This window comes from Chelonia mydas, chromosome 8 (assembly GCF_015237465.2).
Source record: "Chelonia mydas isolate rCheMyd1 chromosome 8, rCheMyd1.pri.v2, whole genome shotgun sequence".
Lineage (NCBI taxonomy): Eukaryota > Metazoa > Chordata > Testudines > Cheloniidae > Chelonia > Chelonia mydas.
Genome location: NC_057854.1, coordinates 17,800,000 through 17,823,901, shown reverse-complemented (window position 1 = coordinate 17,823,901; position 23,902 = coordinate 17,800,000). Strand labels below are relative to the sequence as shown.

The following is a 23,902-nucleotide window of genomic DNA, read 5'->3' as shown; positions in this document are numbered from 1 at the left end:
CATTGATCACCAAGCTTGTTGCAGAGTTCTAGCAGCAAATGCTGAATGAGGTGGCACAGCGCTACCATTTCCGACATGCCCTAAGTGAGCAAATGAAGGATGAGTTGGCACGGGTGGAGCCACCATCCATCCTGGATGTCTTGGTCAAGTTGATTGGTCAAGGTACCAATGACCCCCTAACCAAACATCTCCTGGAGAGAGAGTCGAGTTCCCAGTCCCCTCTGCTGTTCTCATTACAGTGGCCCAGGCAGATCAGCTGGGTTCGGCCTTGCCTCTGATGCAGAAAAGGGCTGGCATCTTGCTTTGGGGATATGCCTGTATTATGGGGAATTTGGACACCACGCTTTGGGATGCCCTGTTAGGAATCCAGCTGTGTCTTGACTAGAAAGACTCCAGGCCTCAGCCCTGATAAGGGGGTCTGGCTGAGCTTATGTTTCCTGCCCCGCCCTCACTCCAGGAACTTGTACCCCAGCTGTGAAGGGACACCATGCTAGTGCCCTCCAACTCCCTCTCTGGTTACAACATCCCACCATATCGGAGGTCAAGCTGAGGGGGCTTGTGGACTTTGGGGCCCTCCAACAATTTCATGGACTTAGACTTTGCCCGGGTTCACAACATTCCAACTCAGCACAAGAGCACCCCTGATTTGGTTAATCTGTTGATGGATAAGGGAGTCATGGGAGTTGTAGGAAAAAGTCTATGCTCTAGAACTCATATGTGCCTTCCATCAGAAACACCCCCCAAGACCAGGTCCTACGGTCCTTAGGAGGCACCCCTGAAGGGGGGGCGGGTACTGTCAGGGTCCAGCCTGCAGCAGAGCTAGTCTCTTGGGAACCCATTGAGCACAGCTGGTCCTGATAGAAACTGTCTGACTGCATCACCGGATTTTCTGCAGACACCTGCAGCGTGATACCAAGCCTCGCCAGCAGCAGCAGCAGTCCAGTGGCTGCTCAATGCTTTCCTAGCCTGCAGCTATGCTCAGTTCTGCCCCTGCTTCCACTGTCTCTAGTCTTGCTCCTGCTCCTTCCTGACCTCTGACGCCCGCCTCAGACCCTTGGCTCCACCTTCTGACTGTGATTCCAGCTAACCCTGCAGCTAAGGCTTTGGTTTCTGACTCCTGGCTATGACCCTTGGCTTTATTCCTGGAGCTGCCCCATCTAGATTCAGCTCTAAGTGGTAGGCTAGACTCTTGCTCTAACCATTAGACCAGACCGCCTATGACTTGGTAGCTGGCAAGTAAGATATTTGCGTAGGTTAGAGGACCTTAATAGTTGTCATTGCCCTAAGCCACATCTGGTCAAGATGCAGGAACTTACATATGCGATCTGGCTAATAGTAAGCCCAACCTCAGAACTGTTCACCTTTGAGGTAGTAATAAAAACTTACTGATTCACCATCTGGCTATTTTTCAGCATTCATAAGCCAAACTTTTCTTGTACGTACCAGTTTTTATTTCCTTCTAACCTATTTGCATATCTCCACCTTTTCCAAGTACTGTATACATTTTGTATTTAATTTTTCAGCTCTGCCTCACTTACATGGTAACGGTGTGGACAAAACTTCCTTTCTCATGTAGGGGTAAGAGGCAAACACTTACCTGTGTGAGGGAAAGGGGTTCTGGGGCAAATTGCATTCTCTGTTTTACCCCATTGGCTTAAGAAGTGCCAGTACACTGCATGGTTGCCTGCCTGTAGTTGAGAGCAGAATTTTGCCTGCTGTTTGTAACAACCCAGGGCTTAAACATATTAACCCTTTAAGAGCAATGTACTTAACAGGAGGAAGCAGGAAATGGTGTTGAAATAGTGGAATCTGGAGAAAGCAGGTTATTACTGCCCTGTTCACCTTCAATCTTGGGGTCTGCTTGAACCCCAAGGAGTTTTGACCTGATTACCTTGTGCTTGCATGAGTTGCAGGAGTATGCTAGTATGCATTGGCAGGTAACCCATATCCAGCTGTCTGTTAGTGTGCCTGTGTTGGGATATCCTCCATGGGCTCCCATTTGTCACATGCTGCTTGATAAACAGCTCTGAGGAGACGAAACTTCAGAACAGAGCCGATTAATTCTAATTTGGAAAGGGACAGGCTGTGGATGGGGGTCATCAACCCAAGAGGCTATGTCACTAATTTTTCTTATCTGTGTTTGTCTCCGAGCCAGTGCAGTCTGCTAAACCAGCCTGTAATTTATTAGCTACAAGCAGATAACTGATGTCACTTGCTTGCCTTCAGAGAAAAATCTTCACTGAGCAACACAGCTGTTTTATCTGGACCAGTGAAGAGGGATGGGAGCAGTTGGGTTAGGGTCTCTCTCAAATATACCTCTTATAGGAAGTGAAATTAGGAAGATGGGTTGTACAGATCTCTCAAGGATACTTCCACTCTTGCCCATAACAAATACCTAAAGGGCTCTGTGATTATTCAGCTAATTAACTGCAGCCATTTCTTTTGTAAATTTATACTTTGACAAATAGGATCAGCTCTACCAATCAAATAAAACCTACAGCTACAAACTCAAACTTGTTGCACCTGTATGCTGAAGGGCAGGGTGGGGACTCAGGGTACAGCTAATGCGATCAGAGGCTTTCACCTCTAGGTAGCCAGTTTGATGTCAGTTAAGGTTGATAGTGGTTTAAAGGTGTGGCCATCAAATAGCTTTTTGATTAAATGAGTTGGTGGTCTTAGTCCAACCCTGGTTGGAAAATGTGTTTTTTTCCCTATCCTCTGACTTTATGGCAAAAAATAAAAAACCAAAATAATTTAATTTAGAAATGTTGCCGCAGTGTCTCCCATAGGAATTTGTAGGTCAGGGGCCTGGTGCTCCCATTCTCCTCTACAGAGTGGAGCCAAACAGCATCACTCACCATACACCATCGTCTCCTTTCTTGGTGAGGGGAGCTGATGGGTCATGGGAGTCCCTGGCTATGGTGCAGCCTGGGAGATGTAGTGGGGCTATGGAGTCCAGCCCATAGGGGAGAATGGAGACATAAGGCAACCAAACTACAACTCTCATCAGCACCACAGTGGCATGTCTTAACTGAAATATTTTGTTTTCCTGGCACAAATGGAAAACTGTAGATCTTTGGGCATTTGATTGAATGAAAAAAGTTGAAATTTTCCTCAGAAAGCAGACACTTTCTGTGAAAAATTTTGTTTAGTTGAAAATCAAATTTTTGGGGGGAGGAGAAAAACTATTTCAGCAGAAATTTTTTGACCAGCTGCAGTTGCTAGGCTTGTTTGCAGCTTCAGCAGAGAGACAAAGGATTAAATGAGACAAGGAGAATGAAATCTTTCTCCTTCAAAGGTGGTCCCTTTGCACCTCTCTAACACCTTGCTTTGGAGGCTCTCCAAGTGCTTTATAGACACAGAGAGATTAATGAAGTCTCACATCACCCTGAGAGGCAGGGAGATTTTATTATCTCTCTTGTACAGATGGGGAGGCTGAGGTCCATTGCATAGGGTGGTGTGGGAGAAGCTAGCATTGCTCCACCTGGCCGTGGACCTGCTCTGTGCACTGGGGGGGCTGCAGTCTCCTGGGCTGTCAATCCACTCACTGTCTTTCACAGGGACAAAAATTCACTTCAGAAAGAATAACAAACAGGTTGTGCTGTTGAGCCCTGGTGCATGACGGTCTCATTTATTTAAGACACTCATCTGTGTATCTTGGGATTCTTATAAGGTGGCACCCAGGCAGCTTTCTGTGATCCAGTCCTTGTATGTAACAGCAGTATAGCAGCAACCCACAGGCTTTTATACAGGTGATTTCATGTCCTTTTCCACTCTCCTAATTTCTACCTATGAAGTTCAGCTTTGTTTTTCCACTCGCCCTCTTTACATATACAACACAGCATGCCTCAGAGACAGAGCTCTTGTACTCCTGGTGGCTGGCACTCAAGCTGGCATAGAGCAGGCAGTGTACTGGCACGTCTTCAAAGACAGGACACAAGTAGTTGAGCGAGGTGATAGGCAGCCTTCATTAAAGAGTTTTAATTATAGCCTCCTTTTGCAGCTTTATAACTTGGTCATAAACATTTGCTCTGGGATGAAACTAATACAAGAATCAGTTCATCCACCTCTAAAATGCAGCCACTTGCAAGCTGAAATACAGAAGCCATATTGCACCATTCATGTGGCATAGCTTTTCTCAGGACGGGGAGTGAAGAATAGCTTCTGCAATTCTGCTAACATGGGGAAGTTTAGGTCAGCAGAAAGCATTTAAGCTGGAATTTGCCACCTGGACTCATCCTCCTACTCTGGAGAAAAGGGCCACAGGATCTTTAATGATGAAAATGGTCAGAGCTTTAATTTCCTATCTCATCTCAAAGCTAACAATTCCAGCAGTAGTGCCCCCCACTTAGTACCATGCCCGGGGCATTTGTGGAGTACTGATTTAAAAGAAAGTACTGCTTTTTGCGTTACCAACCTCATTCCCTGCTGCATATTAGTCCTGATTTTCATTTCCTCTGTTCTGACCATTGGGCATGCGTGGAAGTGGAGAAGGAAACAGCTAGCTTTAAGCAATCTTTTCTCGCCCTGGGAACTGTCCAGCCACTGGTACAAGTGTCCAGCCATCTCTAATGACAATTCTGTTTTGTGACAATTTTTGAGGTTTGGAAATTTTGTTTTAGTTCTGCATTGGAATGAAAAGAAAATTGTGTCAAAACATCCATTTTTGGACTGAAAAGGTCAGGTTTTTGATCTTTTTCTCTCTCTCAAGTCCGCGCTGGATCTGAGAAACCATCCCATAGAAACCTCTGTCTAAATTAATATGGTTTCACAAAGTACTTCAGTTTTGACAAAATGGCATCTTTTGATGAAAAAAGTTTAATCAAAAAGTTTCCAACCAGCTGTAGGTCAAGAGCAACCTCAGGGCTGCTGTAATCATTTGTGCTCTGCTACCCATGGATCCCCACTGTGCACCTTTGAAAGCAGGGAATAACTGTGTCCATGGCTGGCTCTAGGTTTTTTGCTTCCCCAAGCTCTGAGAGTGCAACTGCCCAAGCAGAAAAAAAAAAAAAAAAAAGGATCGCCGGAATGCCGCCCCTGGAATTGTGCCACCCCAAGCACGTGCTTGCTTTACTCGTGCCTAGAGCCGGTCCTGACTGTGTCCTCTCCTGGCCCGTGGCCCACCCCCTCTCTTCAACTCCTGCCATCTGTCCTCAATATGCTGTCTACACTGGGCGCTGATGTGAAGCCCTTACGCCAGCTCCACACTGGCCCAGGAAGCCTTCTTAGTAAGGGGATACTTGCAGGGGGCCATTTCTGCCAATTTGCAGCATAAAGTGGCCTTAGTGTAACTGAAACTCAAGTCCTACATGTTTGTACAACATAAGATATAAAATTTGATGCTGGCCATCACGTTTCTTGGGCTCCTCCACTTTCATTGACCCACTTGACTAGTGGTGAAGGGTAGCAGTGGCCTCGAGCTAAGTGCTTCCTGACCTTGCTGCCACCTGACTTGCCAGGATGGGCTTGGTTTGGATCTGGAAATGAGTGTAGTAGTTTAACAAGAGATCCCTGTAGCTTCTTTTAGTTTCTTGGGGAATTGGAGGGGAAGGACTGAGATCAGTGACTGAACAATGGCTTTTTTTCAGTTTGGTTGATTTCACAACATGCATTGAGGCTCACTGCATGCCTGGGCAAAGAGGGCCAGAGTCTTTTAGAACTGGCTTTGGCTCCTACAGGGTGAGTGGCTTGGAGAGAGTAAAAGGAAGGGAGAGCGTTGCAGTGTGCCAGCAATTACTGGCAATGGCAGGAGAGCTGATAAGAGAAGTCTCTCCCAGTTCATTTCCTTTTATGGACTGAAATGAGTCTGACATGATCCTCCACAGTGAAGGTGCCAGTGAGTCAGGTAGAGCAGATTTGGGGAGAAACTAGAGATATCCAGTGGGGATTTTCGAACATGAGTTATTTTGCTGGTATGTGCTGTGTTGTGTCACCCTTCCCATCCCCACTAGACCCTGCCTCTGTTTTAAAGATACACATATTTACTTAACGGTGCTTGGGATTAGGGATTGATCCTCTTCCCACACTTCCAGCATCATCAACTCCCTTGGAGGCACTGAGGCAGTAATGGAGTCAGACTGGACGCTAGAGGGTTTTCCTCTCATGCCTTTATTTTGGACTGGAATTCTCTTCCACCTCCATAATCCAGCTGTTTATCAAGGTGGGGAGGGAAGAGGTGTCTTTTCATGGACGAGATAGCTGACCGCTTCCTTCAGGACCATACTGAAGTTCTAACTGGCCTGTGAGGAGGCACTGGTAATAAATCTAGTGGTCTTTTGACTGAGGCCAAATGTAGCATAATGACAGTTGCCCCCCACCCCCAAAAAGTGTGTGTGTTTGGGGGGGGAATCCCCAAATTTGATGGGGAAAAAAGGTGACAAATGTTTTGTGAAGTTTTTCATGAACAATTTTCCTATTTTATGACCAGTTCAAAGTATAATCTTAACATTTATCTAGGGGATGGTGTTCTTGGCGGGGGGGAGATATAATAGGGTTTTGTTTTTTCAGTTTCTAATAACCGATTCTTTTTTCACGTCTACTTTGCCCCACTCCAAAATTGCTATAGAGATTGAGACCTTTCTCTCTGTGATCCCAATTTCTGCTAACTCAGATGCCTGTGAGCCTGCCCACAATCTAGTCTTTTTGTGTGAGTCTTACAAAGCCACTACTTGGACTCCTGCCTGAGACAGTGTATTGCCTCAAAGGCCAAAATTCACCAGAGATCATACTCAGGACAACTTGTTCCAGCCTAGGATTGAGCAGCTGCCCAGACAGAGAAGAAGGATGCTGACTAGGGCAGTTTCTTTCATTGAAAGGAGAGAAGCTTCCCGTTTTGAGGTGTGGTGCCCCATGGCACTGAGTGCTCCCGAACTCTTTGTATTTCAAATGGACGCCTCAGATACCAGAGTGCGGACTTTCCCTCGCTCCCAGCAAGGGAGTATGTCTGTCATGATGCATAGCTCTCGTGCAGGCGACTCAGACTATTTGCCAGTATGCCTGGTGGTCCTAATGCTTTCACCCATTGTCTTTCATTCTCTGATGAATTTTTGCTCCATCCGATGAAGTGAGCTGTAGCACACGAAAGCTTATGCTCAGATAAATTGGTTAGTCTCTAGGGTGCCACAAGTACTCCTTTTCTTTTTGCTCCATCTAAATAAACCCATCCTTCCTCCCTTATAGCAGAAAAGCATGTTTCCTGCATTCATCTTAGGAGGACAGCTAGAAACTTCCACTAGGGAGTGAAAGAGGGAGAGGTGAATGTTGTTCCATCTTCTGTCCCTTCTCCATCTAGTTTATCTGTACTACATATGCAGTTTGTCCCCCATTTAGGAGCTTACATGGCTCCCCTAATATTTTCTCATCTATTTTATATAGTATATACAATAAAACCATAGCCCCAATAATCTTTTTTGTTCCAAACAAAGCAAAAGGTTATGCTATATCTTCACTGCAAAACTAGGTGTATTTTTTCCCAGTGAAATAGCTGTCTCAAGTTACCTATCTTGATGTAAAAACAGACCTATTTTTGCATTGGAGACAAAGCTTCAGTTTAGATTGTATAAAGAAAAAGTTGGTGAAAGGGAAAACTAACCTGCTTGCAAAGAAACCTTCTGAAGCTGCAAATGAAAGTCTTGACGGTAGATTCCCAGACTTGCAGTCAAACAGAACAAGCCAATGTAACCCTCCAGTTTCCTGCACGCAACCATCCAAGGCAGAGGTATCACCAGTCTCTAAGCATGCACTGGGGAACCTGACAGGCTCCCTACTGAGTTAAGAAAGCAAATAAAACCCACACCTAAACCCTGGAATGCTTCAAGGAATGCACCTCCTTAATGCTTCCATTTCAGAGAGTGATTCAAGCTTCCCTAAAGTTTTAGGGGAAGAAGGGGATACTGAGCAAGAGTTTGGGCCCATCTCTAGTGAATAAATTTCAGGGTTTAGCACCTCCACTGTCACCAGTCAGTTACAACATAAAGATGGATCTGAACAGCCTCAAATTTGTGCAAAGTTTTGCATCCAGTCTCAGATTTTGACTTTGGTGTTAGGGCCTATTTTGTATCATGTCTCGGCATGTGGAAATTTCAGCTGGTTCTAATTGGCCAAGTAGGCAATAGAACAAAGCAAAACCTCCTGGGCCACTAGGGCCTGGGGCTGCCAAGAGAGAACAGGTGAAGGATTCTGAAGAAATCTACTGGAATTTCCAGTAAGGTGTAACAAAGGAGCATTACAAGGAGGTGGGACCTGTTTTAATTTAGTTGGACTTACCCTTAGGGGACGTACCTAGGCTCCTTGCCCTGCTGAAGGCCAGCACTTATCTGAGCTCCAGTGTTGCTGTACAGTGTGTGTGCGTTTGCTGGAGGTACTTATGGTTTAATTTCACAGCAACATGCACAGAGATGACACTGCAACATACAAACTATTGTTGGGGTTTTTTTTGTTTTAATACTATTAGAATGCAGCCAATTATACTTAAAGTGGATGACACAGTTGGGTAAAATACTAGATCTGATTGTAGTAAACATGTGCTTCTTGTTATAGAGGCAGGTCATCATCATACTTGTCACTCTAAAGCTGCAGCCATGGTCTGATGATGTCACTTATCTCAAATAGTGCCCTGGGAATACAGGGACCGTTGTATCAGGCAGTGTTCAAGTGCTTGCCTACGCTCTCCACATTCACATTTGGGGTCGTTCCTTAGATTCCACTTGGTTGTATTGTCACCAGTCTTTGCTACCCCAGCTCGAGTTCGATTCAGAGTACCTAGTATTTTCTTTCTAGGTCAGTGCCTCACAGAAGTTGTTCTATAGGAATCGGTTGTCCAGGATCACTGGCATTTTTAGCCGTTTGATTACTCTGTAGCCTTCCACAGTGATATTTTGGGGTAAGGGATTTTCAGAGGCAAAGCTCCTTCTGGACTTCAACCCCTTGGTTCAATGTTGAATACTTACTGAGTCAGGTGAAGTATAGAGGAAAGTTTAAAGTCCAATTCTGCTCTGAATAGTGAGGACGTAGACACTGGCTCCTTCTAAATCAACCAATCTGCTCCCTCTGTGTATTCAGAGCATTATCTGCTGACTTTAGTGATAGAAATATGCTTTTACACTTCTTAGGCCTGTGGGCCCAGCACACCAAGAGGGAGTGAACTGTGGGTTTGGTTCCTTTTGGTGCATCATCAACAGAATGACTTATTGAATTCCTGTCAATTCCACCTCTGCAAACCTATTGCAAGCCACAGAGCTGCATAGATTAATTGGCTTGGAGAACTTTTTTTTACCAATGATGATGTGCAAGAAGGAAAGAACCATGCATGACTCTCAGATACCAGGTTGAGTTTGCAGGAGAACTCCCACCCCCATATGTCTTTACTTGCAAACAGAGCACATTTGATCTGGAGTAATTAAATCTGAACACAGAACACCCTCTCTCCACCACTCAATGCCATTTGTATACAGACAGTTGTCAGGATACAATCACATTTTAGGGGATGCACTGATGACCAGATTTTCAAAAGTTCTCAGCACCTGAATCAAGGACAGATTTTCAAAAGAGTTTACCCAATATGATGATCTAGCATCAAATTTTATCTATAACTTTGGCTTTTATCATTCATGACCTTGGCACAAAAAGTGGAAATATGGTAATAAAATTTGCAGATGACTCAAAGTTGGAAGGTATTGCCAATATGGAGGAGGACCGGACTATCATACAAGAAGATCTAGAGGATCTTGAAAACTGGAGTAATAGAAATGGGATGAAATTTAATAGTGGAAAGTGCAAGGCCATGCAGTTTGGGACTAACAACAAGAATTTTTGCTATAAGCTGGGGACATATCAGTTGGAAACAACAGAGCAGAAGAAAGACCTGGGTGTATCGATGGATCACAGGCTGACTATAAGCGGCCAATGTGATGCAGCGGTGAAAAAAGCTAATGAAATCCGAAGATGCATTAGGCAAGTTATTTCCAGTAGAGATAGGGAAGTGTTATTGCCATTATACAAGGCACTGGTGAGACCTCATCTGGAATACTGTGTGCAGTTCTGGTCTCCTGTGTTTAAGAAAGACGAATTCAAACTGGAACAGGTGCAAGGAAGGGCTACTAGGATGATCAGAGGAATAGAGAACCTACCTTATGAGAGGAAACTTAAGGAGCTTGGCTGTTTAGCCTAACGAAATGAAGACTGATGGAAGATATGATTGATCTCTATACATACGTCAGAGGGATAAATACCAGGGAGGGAGAGGAGTTAAGAGCCCATGTTGACATAAGAACAAATGGATACAAACTGGCCATCCACAAGTTTAGGCTTGAAATGAAATTACACATGATGCCATCTGCATCCCCTTTCCAAAACAAACAGTAGCCAAGTAAACCAACCTACCAGGAATAAAGGCTGGCTTAGGAAAAATAAACCAATTAAGAGCCATTTTAAGGCAACAAGGTAACATAGTTGCACTATGGCTTATGCTGTTGACAGTAGTTCACAGAAAGACATTTTTCAGTGAAATGACATTGGGTTCATAAGCCATGATACGATTTCAGTTGAATGATGACCCTATTGTAAAGCTTCACTTTCACTCACAGTAAAACAGGATCAAGCATCCAACGTGCTGTGCAAGGTATTGCTGAGCACAAAATGCCTGCTGGGTTTTCTTGCATAGCGACTGCACTACCAAGAACTGGCTTATTGCTCATAAAACCTTTGGAGCTTCCTTAAGGTGCCAAATAAATCTTAACAACCCCTTTTTCTTTTCAGATGATCAGTTAACAAGCAGGGTGGAGACCTCTGCTCAGAGACTGGGGATCTTGGGATCTTTCGCTTCCCTGAAAAGGAGAGATCTTATTTTGAAAGGTCTATTTTAATAACACTGTTACACCATTACAGTCCCAAATTCAGTCTGTCTTGGGACAATCCTGGGGTAAGGTTTGGAAGGAGGCAAGGACTCCTAGGCTGCCATGAGAATTTATTGCAATTCCTCTTTTGGATTTAAAGGGATGCAGGCAGCAGAGTGAGGTAGTGGAAGGACAAAGACCAGGACTCCTTTCCAAAGGAAAAAGGGTTCTGGTCTGGATGATTGGATTTCTTTGCTAGCTGGCTTCATAACAGTCATGGAATGGAGGAGAGTGAGTTACATGTGTGTGAGGCGGAAAGCAGGTGGCATCATGTGTAACCAAGAGACAAGACAAGCCTCACTAAGTTGTATTTAGGTTGATAGGCTAAGATCATCTTTCAGAGGGCATTACGTTTATTGCTAGCAAAGTCTGAGTTCATTACTCTAGTATCACCTCTCTTAACTGTCTGGAAGATGCTTTTTACTGTATCATTAGAGCAGAGCTCACCTGTGGCCTGATCCCTGCCTACTGAAGTCAGTGTCAAAACTCCCTTTTAATTCACTGTTGCAGTATTTGGCCCTCAACAATGACAGGTTTCCATTAACACTATGTTGGCTTTCAAGTAATAGTTTCCCCTCTTTTTAGCTGGTAAGTTACAGGATTTCTTGCTTTCTCCAGCTTATGTACTGAAACAGGGTATCTTAGGGCTTGTCTATGCAGCAAGTCAGTGTGTGCCAAGCCAGGGTGTGAATCTACAATGCACACTAGCCTGTGGTGCACTAACTGGCTATCTAGACACTGCTATTGCACATAAAAGTTCCATTGTGCGTTTTCATGTAACCTGTTTCAAACTCCTGATTCAAACAGGAGTCTATCACCACCCTCCTAGTGAAAAAGTTTTTCCTAATATCCAACCTAAATCTCCCCCACTGCAACTTGAGACCATTACTCCTTGTCCTGTCATCCTCTGCCACTGAGAATAGTCTAGATCCATCTATCAATTCCTCGTTAAACATGATAACTTGCGATCTGACTTTGCAGGTCCTTCCTCACAGGGGCTAACCTCACACTGAAGTCATTAGGGGAAAAATCCTGGCCCCATTGAAGTCAATGGCAAAACTTCCAGTGACGTCAGTGGAGCCAGAATATCACCCTAGGAGTCCAGGAAGCACAGTGAGTGCAGGAAACAGGGTCTTAAATGGGGCATCAGCAACACTTAGGCAAACATGTACCAGTATTTACAACCTGACGCTGTGTGGGGGACTAGAAGCATCAGTGAGGTGGCACCTTTGAACTTGGCCCATCCGTGTTTTTAATTTTACCTTCTATTTTGTTGATATTGTTCGTTTCTGTCTGTTTGGACTATTCCTTCACATAAAGCAAACCCATAATTGTGTGTGTGTGTGTGTGTGTGTGCGCGCGCGTGCCCACACATGCATAGTTTATGTGGTGCACATTTCTCTGCAAATAAACTGAGGCTCAGTTAATTGCCCAAGGAATGCACATCCCATGCCAGACTTTCCAAACTGGAAAGTCTTTTATTTTTTAAGAAAACCCTCTTTCTTCTCAGTCTCCGCCCCCGCAGCTTACCAAAACAATGTCGTCATTCTGATCATTTAATCTCCCCTTTTATGAGTCACATTGGCACCTGTGACTCAAGAGGCAGAGCTTTCCATTTCTAAAGGGGGGAAGAAGTCCCTGACTTCATGGATGACACATTGGCTTGTAGGCGTCTCTAGCACTGGCATTCCATCTCCCTTCTCTCCCGTTTTTTTAACATGCAATCCTTAAAAGGAGTCTTTTACCTTTATCATCTTCCTGTCGTATTTACAGAAAGCTGCACTAAGCCGTGGAAAAGAGTTTGAACCATTGTAGATATAAATGTTTAAAAGCCTAAAAGAGCTGTTTAATGCTAATTTGAGCTTTGGCTTTTCAGGTTGCTATCTGCATAGTGAAAAATGTTTCCACCTAGAAGTTACTTTTCAGCCTTTTGCTTGCAGAGCCAACAATGTGTGTGCTCAACAATCAGCAACATGAATGGTTTTCATTTACCTGGACCGGGGGGCCATATGGGAATTCCACTTTCTCGCTGCTCTGGGTTGCCACAGTAGGATTACTGGAGCTGATGAGCACTGGTGAGCTGATTTCCAGTGTTTGCCGCTCTGTGGGTGAGTGGACCATCCTGTTGAGTGAATTCAAAGCACTCGTGATAGAGAATGGTCTCAGGCTCTTCCTTCTGGATTCTGACACCTTGCGGAAGTTTGGTGACTCTGTGCCTTTCGCTCTGGGAGAGGCTGTCCTTAAAGGTGATGAATATTTAAATGAGGGGGATCGGTGGCTTTTCTTTGTCTGTAGGAGTTGTCTTGCAGTCATGTTTGGCTGGGACAGAAAGAAGAGAAGTTTTATGGCACCATCTCAGAAGTTAAGCTTTGCATAGACCCCAAACCCAGTGAGCATAGACCCACATTTTATACCTCATCCTAACAAGGAGCATAGCTGAGTTTGGGCTTCAGATGACATTATGGTTAATCTTTGCAATTGAGTGGCTCAGCTTTGTTATATTTTCAGTGACAAATCCCAGAGGCATAATTACTAACACAAAGCTGACCACCAAATTAAAATGGATTGGAAGAAGTCTGTCCCTGAGACACCATCTGATTAAGCTTGTATGTCTGGTTCTCTCTCCAGTTGAAGTCTCACAGAAAGGTTTGGCTTCCTTTCCTGTCAAAACTGGAGACTCACAGAGATGAAGAAGAATGCATCTCAGCTGGTTTCTTCCACTCAGCTCCAGTACACAGTATGATAAATGGAACGCCAAATTACAATGGACAAATGGGCACATCTTTCTTAATTGCTTTGTGTTGGCAAGATTGGGTGCATTTCACAGCAGGGGGTCAAGTCTCTCCAACTGACATGAAGGCGTTCATATGGAGAAGTCCATACTGATGTTAGCTTTATAAGCTGTGTTGCCTCCATTCAATTAGATCAATTTAGAGCAGGGGTGGGCAAACTATGGCCCGTGGGCTGGATCCGGCCCCTCAGGGCTTTGGCAGGGAGCTTGCCCTGGTCCTGGTGCACGCTGTTGCCACCCTGGAGCCGCTCCAGGTAAGTGGTGCTGGGTCAGAGCCTGCACCCCGAACCCCTCCTGTCCCCTGTCCCCCAACTCCCTGCCCTGAGCACCCTGCCTGCACCCCAACCCCCCGTCACACCCCTCCTGCACCCCAACCCCCTGTCCTGAGCCCCCTGCTGCACCCAGAACCTCTCCTGTGCCCCAACTTCCTGCCCTGAGCCCCCTCCCGCACTCCTCCCTGCATCCCTACCCTGAGCCTCCTCCCGCATTCTGCACCCCCTCCTGCACCCTAATCCCCTTCCCTGAGCCCCCTCGTACACCCCGCACCCCTCCTCTGCCCCAACTCCTTGCCCTGAGCCCCTTCCTGCACACTGCACCTGCTCTCACACCTCAACCCCTTGCCCCAGCCCTGCATGCAATTTCCCCACCCAGACGTGGCTCTCGGGCCAAAAAGTTTGCCCACCCCTGGTTTAGACCAAAACATTCACAGCTTGATCCTGCTCCCACTGAAAGACGTGGGATTTTTACCATTGATTTTAAGGGGAGCAAAGTCAGACCCTCAGTTTGCATAGAGACTTAGGGCATGTCCACAAGTACAGTGCTGCAGTGGGGCCGTTGCCCCAGCGAAGACGCTGTGTGCCAACGGGAAAGAGCCCTCTCACTGGCCTAATAAAACCACCTCAAGGAGCAGCAGAAGCGATGTTGGTGGGAAAAGCTCTCCCACCAGCATCGCCCTGTCCACACCGGCACTTATGTCGGTGTGATTTATGTCACTCAGGGGGTGGTTTATTCACACCCCTGAGCAACGTAAGTTCTGCCACCATAAACTGTAGTGTAGAAATAGCCTGAATTTCAACAGGATGTCTTTGAACCTGCTGAGTACCTCAATATTAATAGCAAAGGGCATTTGGTGGCAATGTTTCTTCCCACAATGGCTGCCAAAGAAATTAACCCCGATTTACAGCTGACATTAAAGACTTGCAAAACTTTGAGATTCTCTCCCACTCACTTGAAACATTATGCCTAATGCCTAGGATGAAAAATAATCCACCTAGCGTGGAACAGGTCATTGCCTTTACCAGTATCATCATGTAAAAGCAAAGGTTATTTTTATATTGTCTCCTCCTCAATCCCAAAGACACGTTCTTAAAACCAGGTTTAAAAACAGGTAGTGTGTGATATATTAGACTCCTCTCCAAGTACTTACAGAAATAAGTGTTATATATAATATTGTAATTTCTGTAAGTGATTAGAGATGAGTCTAAAACCAAAACCATTTATCTGAATTCCCCTAACACTAGGTATTTGGTTAAAGTGGAACATGGATCTGATCATTGTCTGTAAAGCCAAAGCCAAAAGAAGTCCTGTATCTCCCAAACTAGCCCCAGGTTTTCCCTTCCCATAGTTAATTTCTAATTCCCCAGTGGCCATAATTAATTTATTCCAGCTAATGCCAGATTAAGTAAGAAATTACTTGAGTCAAAATTATTTCATGAAAAGAAGAGACATTTTACAAGATCTGTTCGAACTGCAAGTAATATTTTTACTAGTGTCTGTCTATAAAGTAATTGTGGAATAAGTAACAAATGTTTTCTGTACTTAATTTAATAATATCTCCATTTGTGTCTAGGTATTTGGTGTGCCATTTACAGTTTATAGCCCAATCTAAACTTTAGGGAGATCATTAATGACCAATTCAGTATTAAACAAGAAATGTTGCGGCTGGGGAAGGACTAGATGGCCAAGGAGATTGATAATGCAATAAATCTCTTTCTCTAAATCTCTGCTTTGAATTTGGGGCAGGTTGGTAGTGACTTAAGGCTGTTACTATCTGATAGATGTTTTGTGCTTTATGGAAAATCAGTTGGTTGATCTCATTACAGTTCCTAGTGGAAATGTATTAATAGAGCTGATCAAAAAAGACAAGTCTAGTTTGTCAAAAAATTAGCAAGGAATGAACATTTTCCATGACATTTTTTGGATTTTTTTTTTTTTGCCAAAAATATGTTTGAAATAAAGTTTTGAAAAACATTTGAAAAATGTCATTTTGATGGGGAAAAACAACCCTCTTTCATTTTTCCACACTGGAAATGATGACGAGGGGGGCAGTGAATGTGAAATAAAATGCCCCCCCAATAAACAACACAAAACAAAATGGAACTTGGATGAATAATTTTGAGAATTTTCACTTTTAAAATTTTTTGATCAAAAATGAATTTTGTTCCCCATGAAAGTGTTCAGTTTGGTTGAAAGAGTCCTCCCTCCCCCCACTAAAACAGAGTTTCAATGTACATTTTGCAACTATTTCTAATTATTAACATCACAAAACCCATCTTGTGACCCTCACCCTTATTCATAGTGTCAGCAAAATGCCAAGGACTGAATAGGCCATGAAGACTGAATTACCCCTTCATTGGTAATTGCGGTCCCTCCAGTTAGGTGGTGAGATACATTGACAGGGCAGTGTTTGAGAGTATCTCCTTAGCTTCCAACCACCATTCTTCACTTAAATGAGATGTAACAGAAACCAGAGAATACCCTCCAGGATCATGGATCACATCAGGAGCATCATTCAGTATGGTGGGAGTGAATACAGATGTTGGCTGCTTCCCTGTGGTAATGGATTGAATAAGTGTTTTTGAATGTGCTGCACTTACCTCCACAAACAAGATGGGGAAGATCCCTATTTTATCACCTAACTTTCCCTCTGCCCAGTTCTCATCAACTCTGCTAATCACTGTGATGATATCGCCCTGAAATGCAGAAGTATATTGTTACCAACCTTCCCGTCTGGGATAGACAGATAGTACGTGTAAAGATGGGTTTGACCCGTAATTGCTGCAAAACAAAATCGTTAAGCAGCCTCTGAGGTATGTCCATTGTAGAGAACACATGTTTTCAGCAAAGCTCTTTGGCACATGCTTAGTCTTAAGTACATGTTTAAGTCCATCTGTATTCAGCTCTATGCTCAGCGTGCGTTTAACTTAAAACAACAGAATTTAACAAAAAATAATGGAAAATATGTGAAAAGCAAGTGAGTTTATGACTTTTTAAAATACTTCCTTCATGTGGAAATTCTTCTTTAATTATCATGCACGAATAAAATAATGAAAATGGCATTTCAGATATGTACCAAATATAAACCATTATAAGTTTCCAGGCAATTGGCACTGTACTGCCAAGAAACTCCGATATAAACGAATATTTAAAGAGTTGAAATACCCTAATATTATTGGACCTGCAGTACTTCAAATACTCTGCAGCAAAACTAGTTTTCTATCGACTTGTGGCTAAAAATCCTTTGGAAAGATCCACTTTCTGTGCAACCCAGCAGAAATGAAATGTTATTCATTTTTAATATATTTGTATTTGATCAACTGAAAATACCTGCAGGGAGAAAAGGTCCAAAAATGCATGGGACTAAACTCACGTTTTTTTCCCCTTTGAATTAATTTGAAGTTTTTGAGAATCAATCACATTTTACTCTAATTCCAATTGAGAGCAGAATGGTCTTGGCCTAATTCCCCTCCGGCCTGCATCACTTGCATCTATGCAAAGTGGGTAGATGAGGATTCCATTACAGTTTGGTAGAACTTTGCTTTCCTTTTGCGCAGGTGTAAATGACCCCACAAGACGAAGGAGAGGGGAGAATCAGGCCCCCTTTCCAGATTTTTTTTTAATAATAATACATTGCACTTTCATAGCACTTGTCATCTGGACTGTGACTCTCAGATCACTGCATAAACATCCAGGGCCAGATTGTGGTTCACTCTGCATGGGTGCACAGAACCTCTCCTTTCTTGCATCACCCATATGAGTCTTGTCACAACGGCAGTGCCTGGGTTCTGCTGACTACTAGCACCCACTGGGGCGCAAATAACCTCAAGAGGGGAAAAGAGCAGCAGAGGGGAGGTTATGCGGGGTATGCTGAGCTTTGAATCCTCCTGCTGCGGTTGGGTGCACAGAGGAATCTTCAGCGACCTCGTGCAGCCTGATGGGTGATATTAAAGGGAATCACTGCAGCAGCTGGGGTCCTTAAGTGAGAACATACAATGTGAACTGTCTGACTAACATTGCAAGGCACGGGGATGTGAGTGAGTGAGTGTGTTGTCCCCTCCTCGAAGAAGCATCTGCCTGTTTTATATGTACGATAACGCTCCGTGTGCTAACTGAACTGTAGGCGTGGAAATGAGGGCTGTCTCCAAAAGCAAATAAATAGAATGAGTAAGCAGTGAAACAAAGACAAATAAAGCAAAAAAGAAAACAAAACCAGACGGCATGAAAGAGAGGAAAGCATCTGCAGTTAAAAAATATTGTTGGCTCCCCATGTCCCCTGTGTTATTGTTAGCAATATTAGAAACCACACTTTAAAGTGACAATGCAAAGTGAGCAGCAGCAGATGCTTCAGTGAAACTTACTTTCTCCTCTGGTTCCGCCCCATCCCAGTTTGAGATAACAGCTGATTTTGGATATTTGAACTTTCTTTCCCCCAGCCTTCCCCTCACCCAGCCCTATCTATCAAGCCTCTTAACTTTCTCCTTAAGCCCCTCTAGAGAACTGCTTGTTTTTGCTGATTAGCAACAGCACTAGGGGCTGAGTTGCCGAATGAAAAGAAAAACAGGTGACTTTTCTGTTAGGACATCAGAGCCCCTAGGCGTTGGTTTCTCAGCTAGATTCAATATGCGTCACCTAATTTTGACATACTAGGAAGTGTTGACATTGCTGTGAAGCACAGTTACCTTGAAAAGTATCTACTCTAAAAAGAATAAATGCAAGTCCTATAATTTCAGTAGAATACCAGGACAGATGGGAAATGTCTGTAGAAGCATGCAGGTGTTGCTTCACTAATGTATGTTCCTAAAGGAATGGCTGAATATGTTGAAGGTGCATAGATGATCTCTGTCCCCTGACTACTAAGCCATTTTTATTATATAACTAAGCATCTTTCAAGGCAAACCCTCCCATAGTTTAGGGAATAATGCAGCTAATCAGTTATTAGCTAATTGACTAAAGGAGCATTGTGGAGAAGTTAAAGCAAGGGACTGAACATCAGGCTTCTGGGTTCTGTTTCCACCTCTGTCAAATTTCCACTCATTTTCTAAATATCAGTGTGTATCCTTGGCGACGTCACTTAGGTGGGACTTTCAACCATTGACTTCAATGCTAGGTTAGAGTTGGGTTAACACTGAGGACTTCTGAAAACCCCACCCTCAACCTCTCCATCTTGGTTTATCTATGTGCAAAATGGGGATGATATTTATCCCATTGAGATTTTGGGAAGTTTAATTCTTGTTTGTATAGTGCTTTGAGATCTTTAGATGAAAGGTGCTGTAGACCTGCAAGGTTCTATGGTGCTGACAACAGGACCCAGGGTTGAGAAACTACCCAGCTGTTCAAATACCTGCCCCAGACTGGCAGACAGGCAATCTTACCTTATGAAATGTCAGGCAGTCCTTATTTTCATTTTTATCTCTCTCTCTCAGATCAAAGTTGTAAAGTGCTTTGCACAGGGGTGGTGGCAGTGGAAGTTGTTTGATAACCTGCACTGTGCTGCTTGGGAAAACCCCACTGACCCCATTGATCTCTCCCAAGTACCATTTTTCATCCAGCTGTCGGTGCAATATGATGATGTCCCCTTTATTGAACCTCAGTTCGCCAGGGTTTTGTCCTCTGTAGCTGTACAAGGCTCTGGCCCGGGGAACCTGCAGGATAAGAAACAAACATTAGCTTTTACTCATGACCTACTGACGCAAAGTTCTGGTCATCATTGTTTAAGCTAACATGACTCCTCGCATTTGCATCCTAAATTGATGTCTAGTGAAGACAAGCCCAAAAGGAGAACTCCTGACACCAGTGCAGCTAACACATCAAGTTCAATATTAAGGAATTTGACGAAATGAGCAATTGCTTTCTCTGTCTTGTGGGGCTTAACTGTCTCCTGTGAGTTTGTGATCCTCTCATAATGTTTTCATATTAATACACCCACATCATTTGGCTTTTTATTAGTTAGTTTTTTATTCAGTATCCTATGCACTATGATGTAACTGCTGGCTTTAGATTATATTTTGTCTGCTCAGCATTTTAGGAGGGGGCACTTTATTAATAATAATAATAATAGTTATTGCTTCTTAACTGTTCAATCTGGGTTGGAGGGAGAAATTTACTGAAATCAGAGGAGATGAGGGAACCTTCCCACATTGTCCCCTGCAACAGTCATAAAACTACGTAAAACTAGAGTTCACTTAAAATATCCACTTTACTGGCCTGAATCATATTTTATCCACTCAAAAAAATTCAATTTAATACACAGTGCAATGGATTGTTTGGATGGTTGAATTAAATTCAGAGCCATCACTGGCCTCGCTGCCCTGAGCCTGAGAGCTACAGTTTGAAAGCAACCTTGCAGATTTTTTCCTGGAAGAAGACGAGTACAGATAAGCCAAAGGCTGCTTCTTGCTATGTAGCAGTTCCAGGTGTGCAGCTCTTGGTGCAACTAGCTTCTGCATCAGCTCAGAAAATGAGGTGGCGGGCTTGTGTTCCAGGCTGGTGGAAATACCTTGGGTGAGCAGTTTTATTAGATAGCGTACTGTCCTACTACACTCCACATAACACTGGTGGAATTTGGGTTTCACTTATATTTGCTGTAGTTTGTACCATATGCTTCTGGTTGAAGTGCAAAACGAACTAAAAAGTTGGAAGTGCAGTAAGGGTTAAGGCTTGTATTCTACCCACAAATAACCCTGTGTGAGGGCCAGTAGTGTGTAGGCTCTCTGAATAGGGGTGAATTTCATTCCAGGTGCCTGAGTGTTGTAAAAAGTTGTATTACCTACAATAAAGAGCACTGCCGAAAGATCTCTACAATCTCTAAGCACAGAGGGAAGAGTGACATTAGAAGCAGCAGCCTTATTGAATGTCCTTGTTTTGGCTTGCTAAACATTATTTATTTAACAGTGCTATTGTAATACAGCATCTTGGTGCTATTGAATACAGCAATTGCCATGCTGTATCAGACTAGTAGTCCGTCCAGTCTTGTATCCAATTCGCAATGGTGGCCGAAACCAAATGCTTTAGAGGTACAGGATTTAGCTGGTGTTGGTCCTGATTTAATTTCTGTTGCTCCTGCTTTGAGGAGGGGATTGGACTAGGTGACCTCCTGAGGTCTCTTCCAACTGTAATATTCTATGAAAACCCTAATGCTACACAATTTTGCAATAGCATGCCTATGGGAGAAGTTTCTTTCTTACCTGAGCCAGTTAGTTGTTGGTATTATGCTGTGAAGAAGGAGGGTGGATATAGCCGATAAAGTTTACCCCAGCTAGTGTAACTGCAGATGTTGTTCTTCTTACTCTTATAAAGTATTAATCCTTTTGTGAATCCTACAGTATTGTTTGCCTCAATAATATCTTGCAGCAGTGGATTCCACAGGTTATGCATCTTATAAAATATGTTTCCTTTAATACATTTTTATTTGCAATTATGCAGTTCCTAGTGGAATATGCTCAGGTACCTTCACTGCAATTGTTATATCTCTTGAAATAATGGCAGCTCCATTCTCTGTGGAAGTATATAGATCATTCACTGAGAACTCTGAACTTGAGAGAGGGTTCCAGGGGTATCCTGGTTCCCCCAGGGCAAAGATTGAAAAAGTATAAGTCATAAATATCCCAAAGATCCATTGTGGATTATAGATACAACATACCATGGTGGCCCAGAGCGCTGCAGCCAAGGTCTAAAGACCAGGAAAAAAAAATTGGAGCTGGGTGGGAAACAATTCTCTCTTCCATGCAAAAATTTTGGAGATTTTGAAAGTTGTTCCCACTCTGCATCAGGGTGAGACTGAGATCTTTTGAAGTTTCTCATGGGAGCTGTGGAGAGGAACTCTCAGAATAGCCAATAGCCCAATAGTTATAGCTTTCACCAGGGATAGGTGAGAGCCTGGTTCAAGTCCCTTCTCTGCCTGGTTCAGCGAAGGGACTGCAACTTCAGTTTCCCATATTTCAGAAGAGTGCCCTGGCTGTTGGCTATTCTGAGGTGGGTCTCTCTCCTGATAGAGCTCTTCCACTTTGTATAAATAGTTAAACAGTCACTGGGCCAGAGAGAGAAAGAGATTATATAGCCTAGTGCTTAGGGCACTCACTTGGCATGCGGGAGATGCAGGGACTTGAAAAAAGATTCCCCCCTCCACTTGCAAAAGACCCCATTCTATCATCCATTCCACAGTCATTCGTACTGAAAGAAATCTGAACTGCTTAGTGTCTGATCAGTTAGGAATGTTGGAATTGACACATTGGATAAGACTAGTCATCCATTGAGTTTGGTGTCCTGTCTCCATTAGCGGTCAGTACCAAGGTGCTTCAGAAGAAGGTGCAAAGAACACCACCAGCTCCCAGGGGAAGTTCCACCCTGGGGTACATATTACAAAGGCTGGGTTGTTTCCAGACATGCAGATGCGTCAGTATTGGGAAGATCTGTGCAAGAAGATGTGGCATTACGCCCCATATTCTTCATGGAGATATGGTTATGATATGATTATGGCATAACTAAGATATATTTTATGCAAGATGGGTGATGTGAGATATCATTGGAAAGGTTATGATTTACTGAATATGGTTATCCTATTTGTATGCATGTATCATTTTTGTTCCTGAAGTTAGGAATATTGCCTATGCATCTATTACAAATGTGTTTTACACCTAGGGAATGCTCACCAAACAGAATGCAATCAGTCTGGATGGCCAGTTGGGAAGTGCCATTAGGGAAAACAACAGGTCTTTGAAGATACTAATCTCCCATCGGGAAGTCTTCCTGGGGACCATGCAAACAGCCTCTGAGTTATGGCAGCAGGGTCATGTGACAAAGTCACCTGGTACTGGACTTCATGAAAATACTAGTATTTTTCCACTAACTAGGGGTGGGAACCACCCTGGGAGACAAAGGATTCCCGCCATATGCAAAAACTATTTAAGGCAGGGGAGTGATATTATTGTGATTTGTTCTTCACTAACTCCCTGCCCAAGAAAGAAGGCTGCTGGAAACACCTGAGAAACAAAGAGACTGAGCTGGGGGTGGGTGGGGAGGACTGAGCCCAGGCTAGAAGGTGTCTGGCTTGTGAAAGGAATATCTGGAGTTTTAAGCTGCAAGCAAGTCTCTGCAATCTGCCTAAAACATCATTTAGGATGAGAATTTGCTACTTGTAACCAATTTCTTTAGTATATTAATCTTAGATTGTGTTTTGTTTTATTTGCTGGGTAATCTGCTTTGATATGTTTGCTATCCCTTGTAATCACTTAAAATCTATCTTTTGTAGTTAATAAACTTGTTTTGTTTTGTTTAAAACCCAGTGTGTGGAATTCATAACTGGGGGGCAAAAAGCTGTTGCATACCTCTCTCCACATTGAGAGAGGGGGCGAGTTTCATGAGTTTACACTGTACAATTCTCTGTGCAGCGCAAGATGGTGCAAATTTGGGTCTACTCTCTAGAGCGGGGGCATGCACTTGAGTACCGGGAAATTCCTTAGCTGAGCCTTCCCATGCAGAGCTGATCTCAGCATCTGTGTGTAAAGCTGCAACCGGGATGTGTCCCTACCTGTATGTGTGCTGGTAAAGTGCAGTCTGAAGCTTGAGGGGGAGGGCTTGGCTGGCTTGCATCAGCAATACAGTGTAAAGAGAGCCCAGGCTGGTGGGTCAGGCAGTTCCAAGTGGCACTCCGAAGAAGGGGGGGGAACCCGTCTCAGAAGGCTCCGCCACTTGGTCTCTTCTGCCCCTCCCCTCACAGTGGCTGGGAACAGCTGCCATCCTTACGCTCCCCAGACACAGGAAATGTCACCTTCTAGGGCTTCCATGGGGAACCTTGAAGTGGGCATGGAAGAGGCATGGATAAGGTCCATTCCTCCTCCTTTGTGTTGATAGCGGAACTAAGAGCAAAAGAAAGGTGCATTGCTGTTCCCTCCCCTTAAGGGAGGTTGTCACAAGCACCTCCCTTGGTACATGGTCTGGGGTT

At 43.9% G+C, this 23,902-nt stretch overlaps 2 protein-coding genes across 3 annotated transcripts in view; one reads left to right on the top strand and one right to left on the bottom strand.

Annotated features, from left to right (window-relative positions):
* The window catches only part of GRXCR2 (glutaredoxin and cysteine rich domain containing 2), an 88,342-nt gene that overhangs the window by 2,132 nt on the left and 62,308 nt on the right, over nt 1–23,902 (top strand). The gene's annotated exons all lie outside the window — the stretch shown is intronic.
* The window catches only part of SH3RF2 (SH3 domain containing ring finger 2), a 73,953-nt gene that overhangs the window by 18,893 nt on the left and 31,158 nt on the right, over nt 1–23,902 (bottom strand). Inside the window, exons 3-5 of the mRNA XM_027833261.3 lie at nt 19,335–19,604; nt 16,560–16,655; nt 12,885–13,211 (exon numbers count right to left, since the gene is read on the bottom strand). Coding sequence (XP_027689062.1) covers nt 12,885–13,211; nt 16,560–16,655; nt 19,335–19,604 — 693 coding nt within the window. The remainder of the gene's footprint in view (nt 1–12,884; nt 13,212–16,559; nt 16,656–19,334; nt 19,605–23,902) is intronic.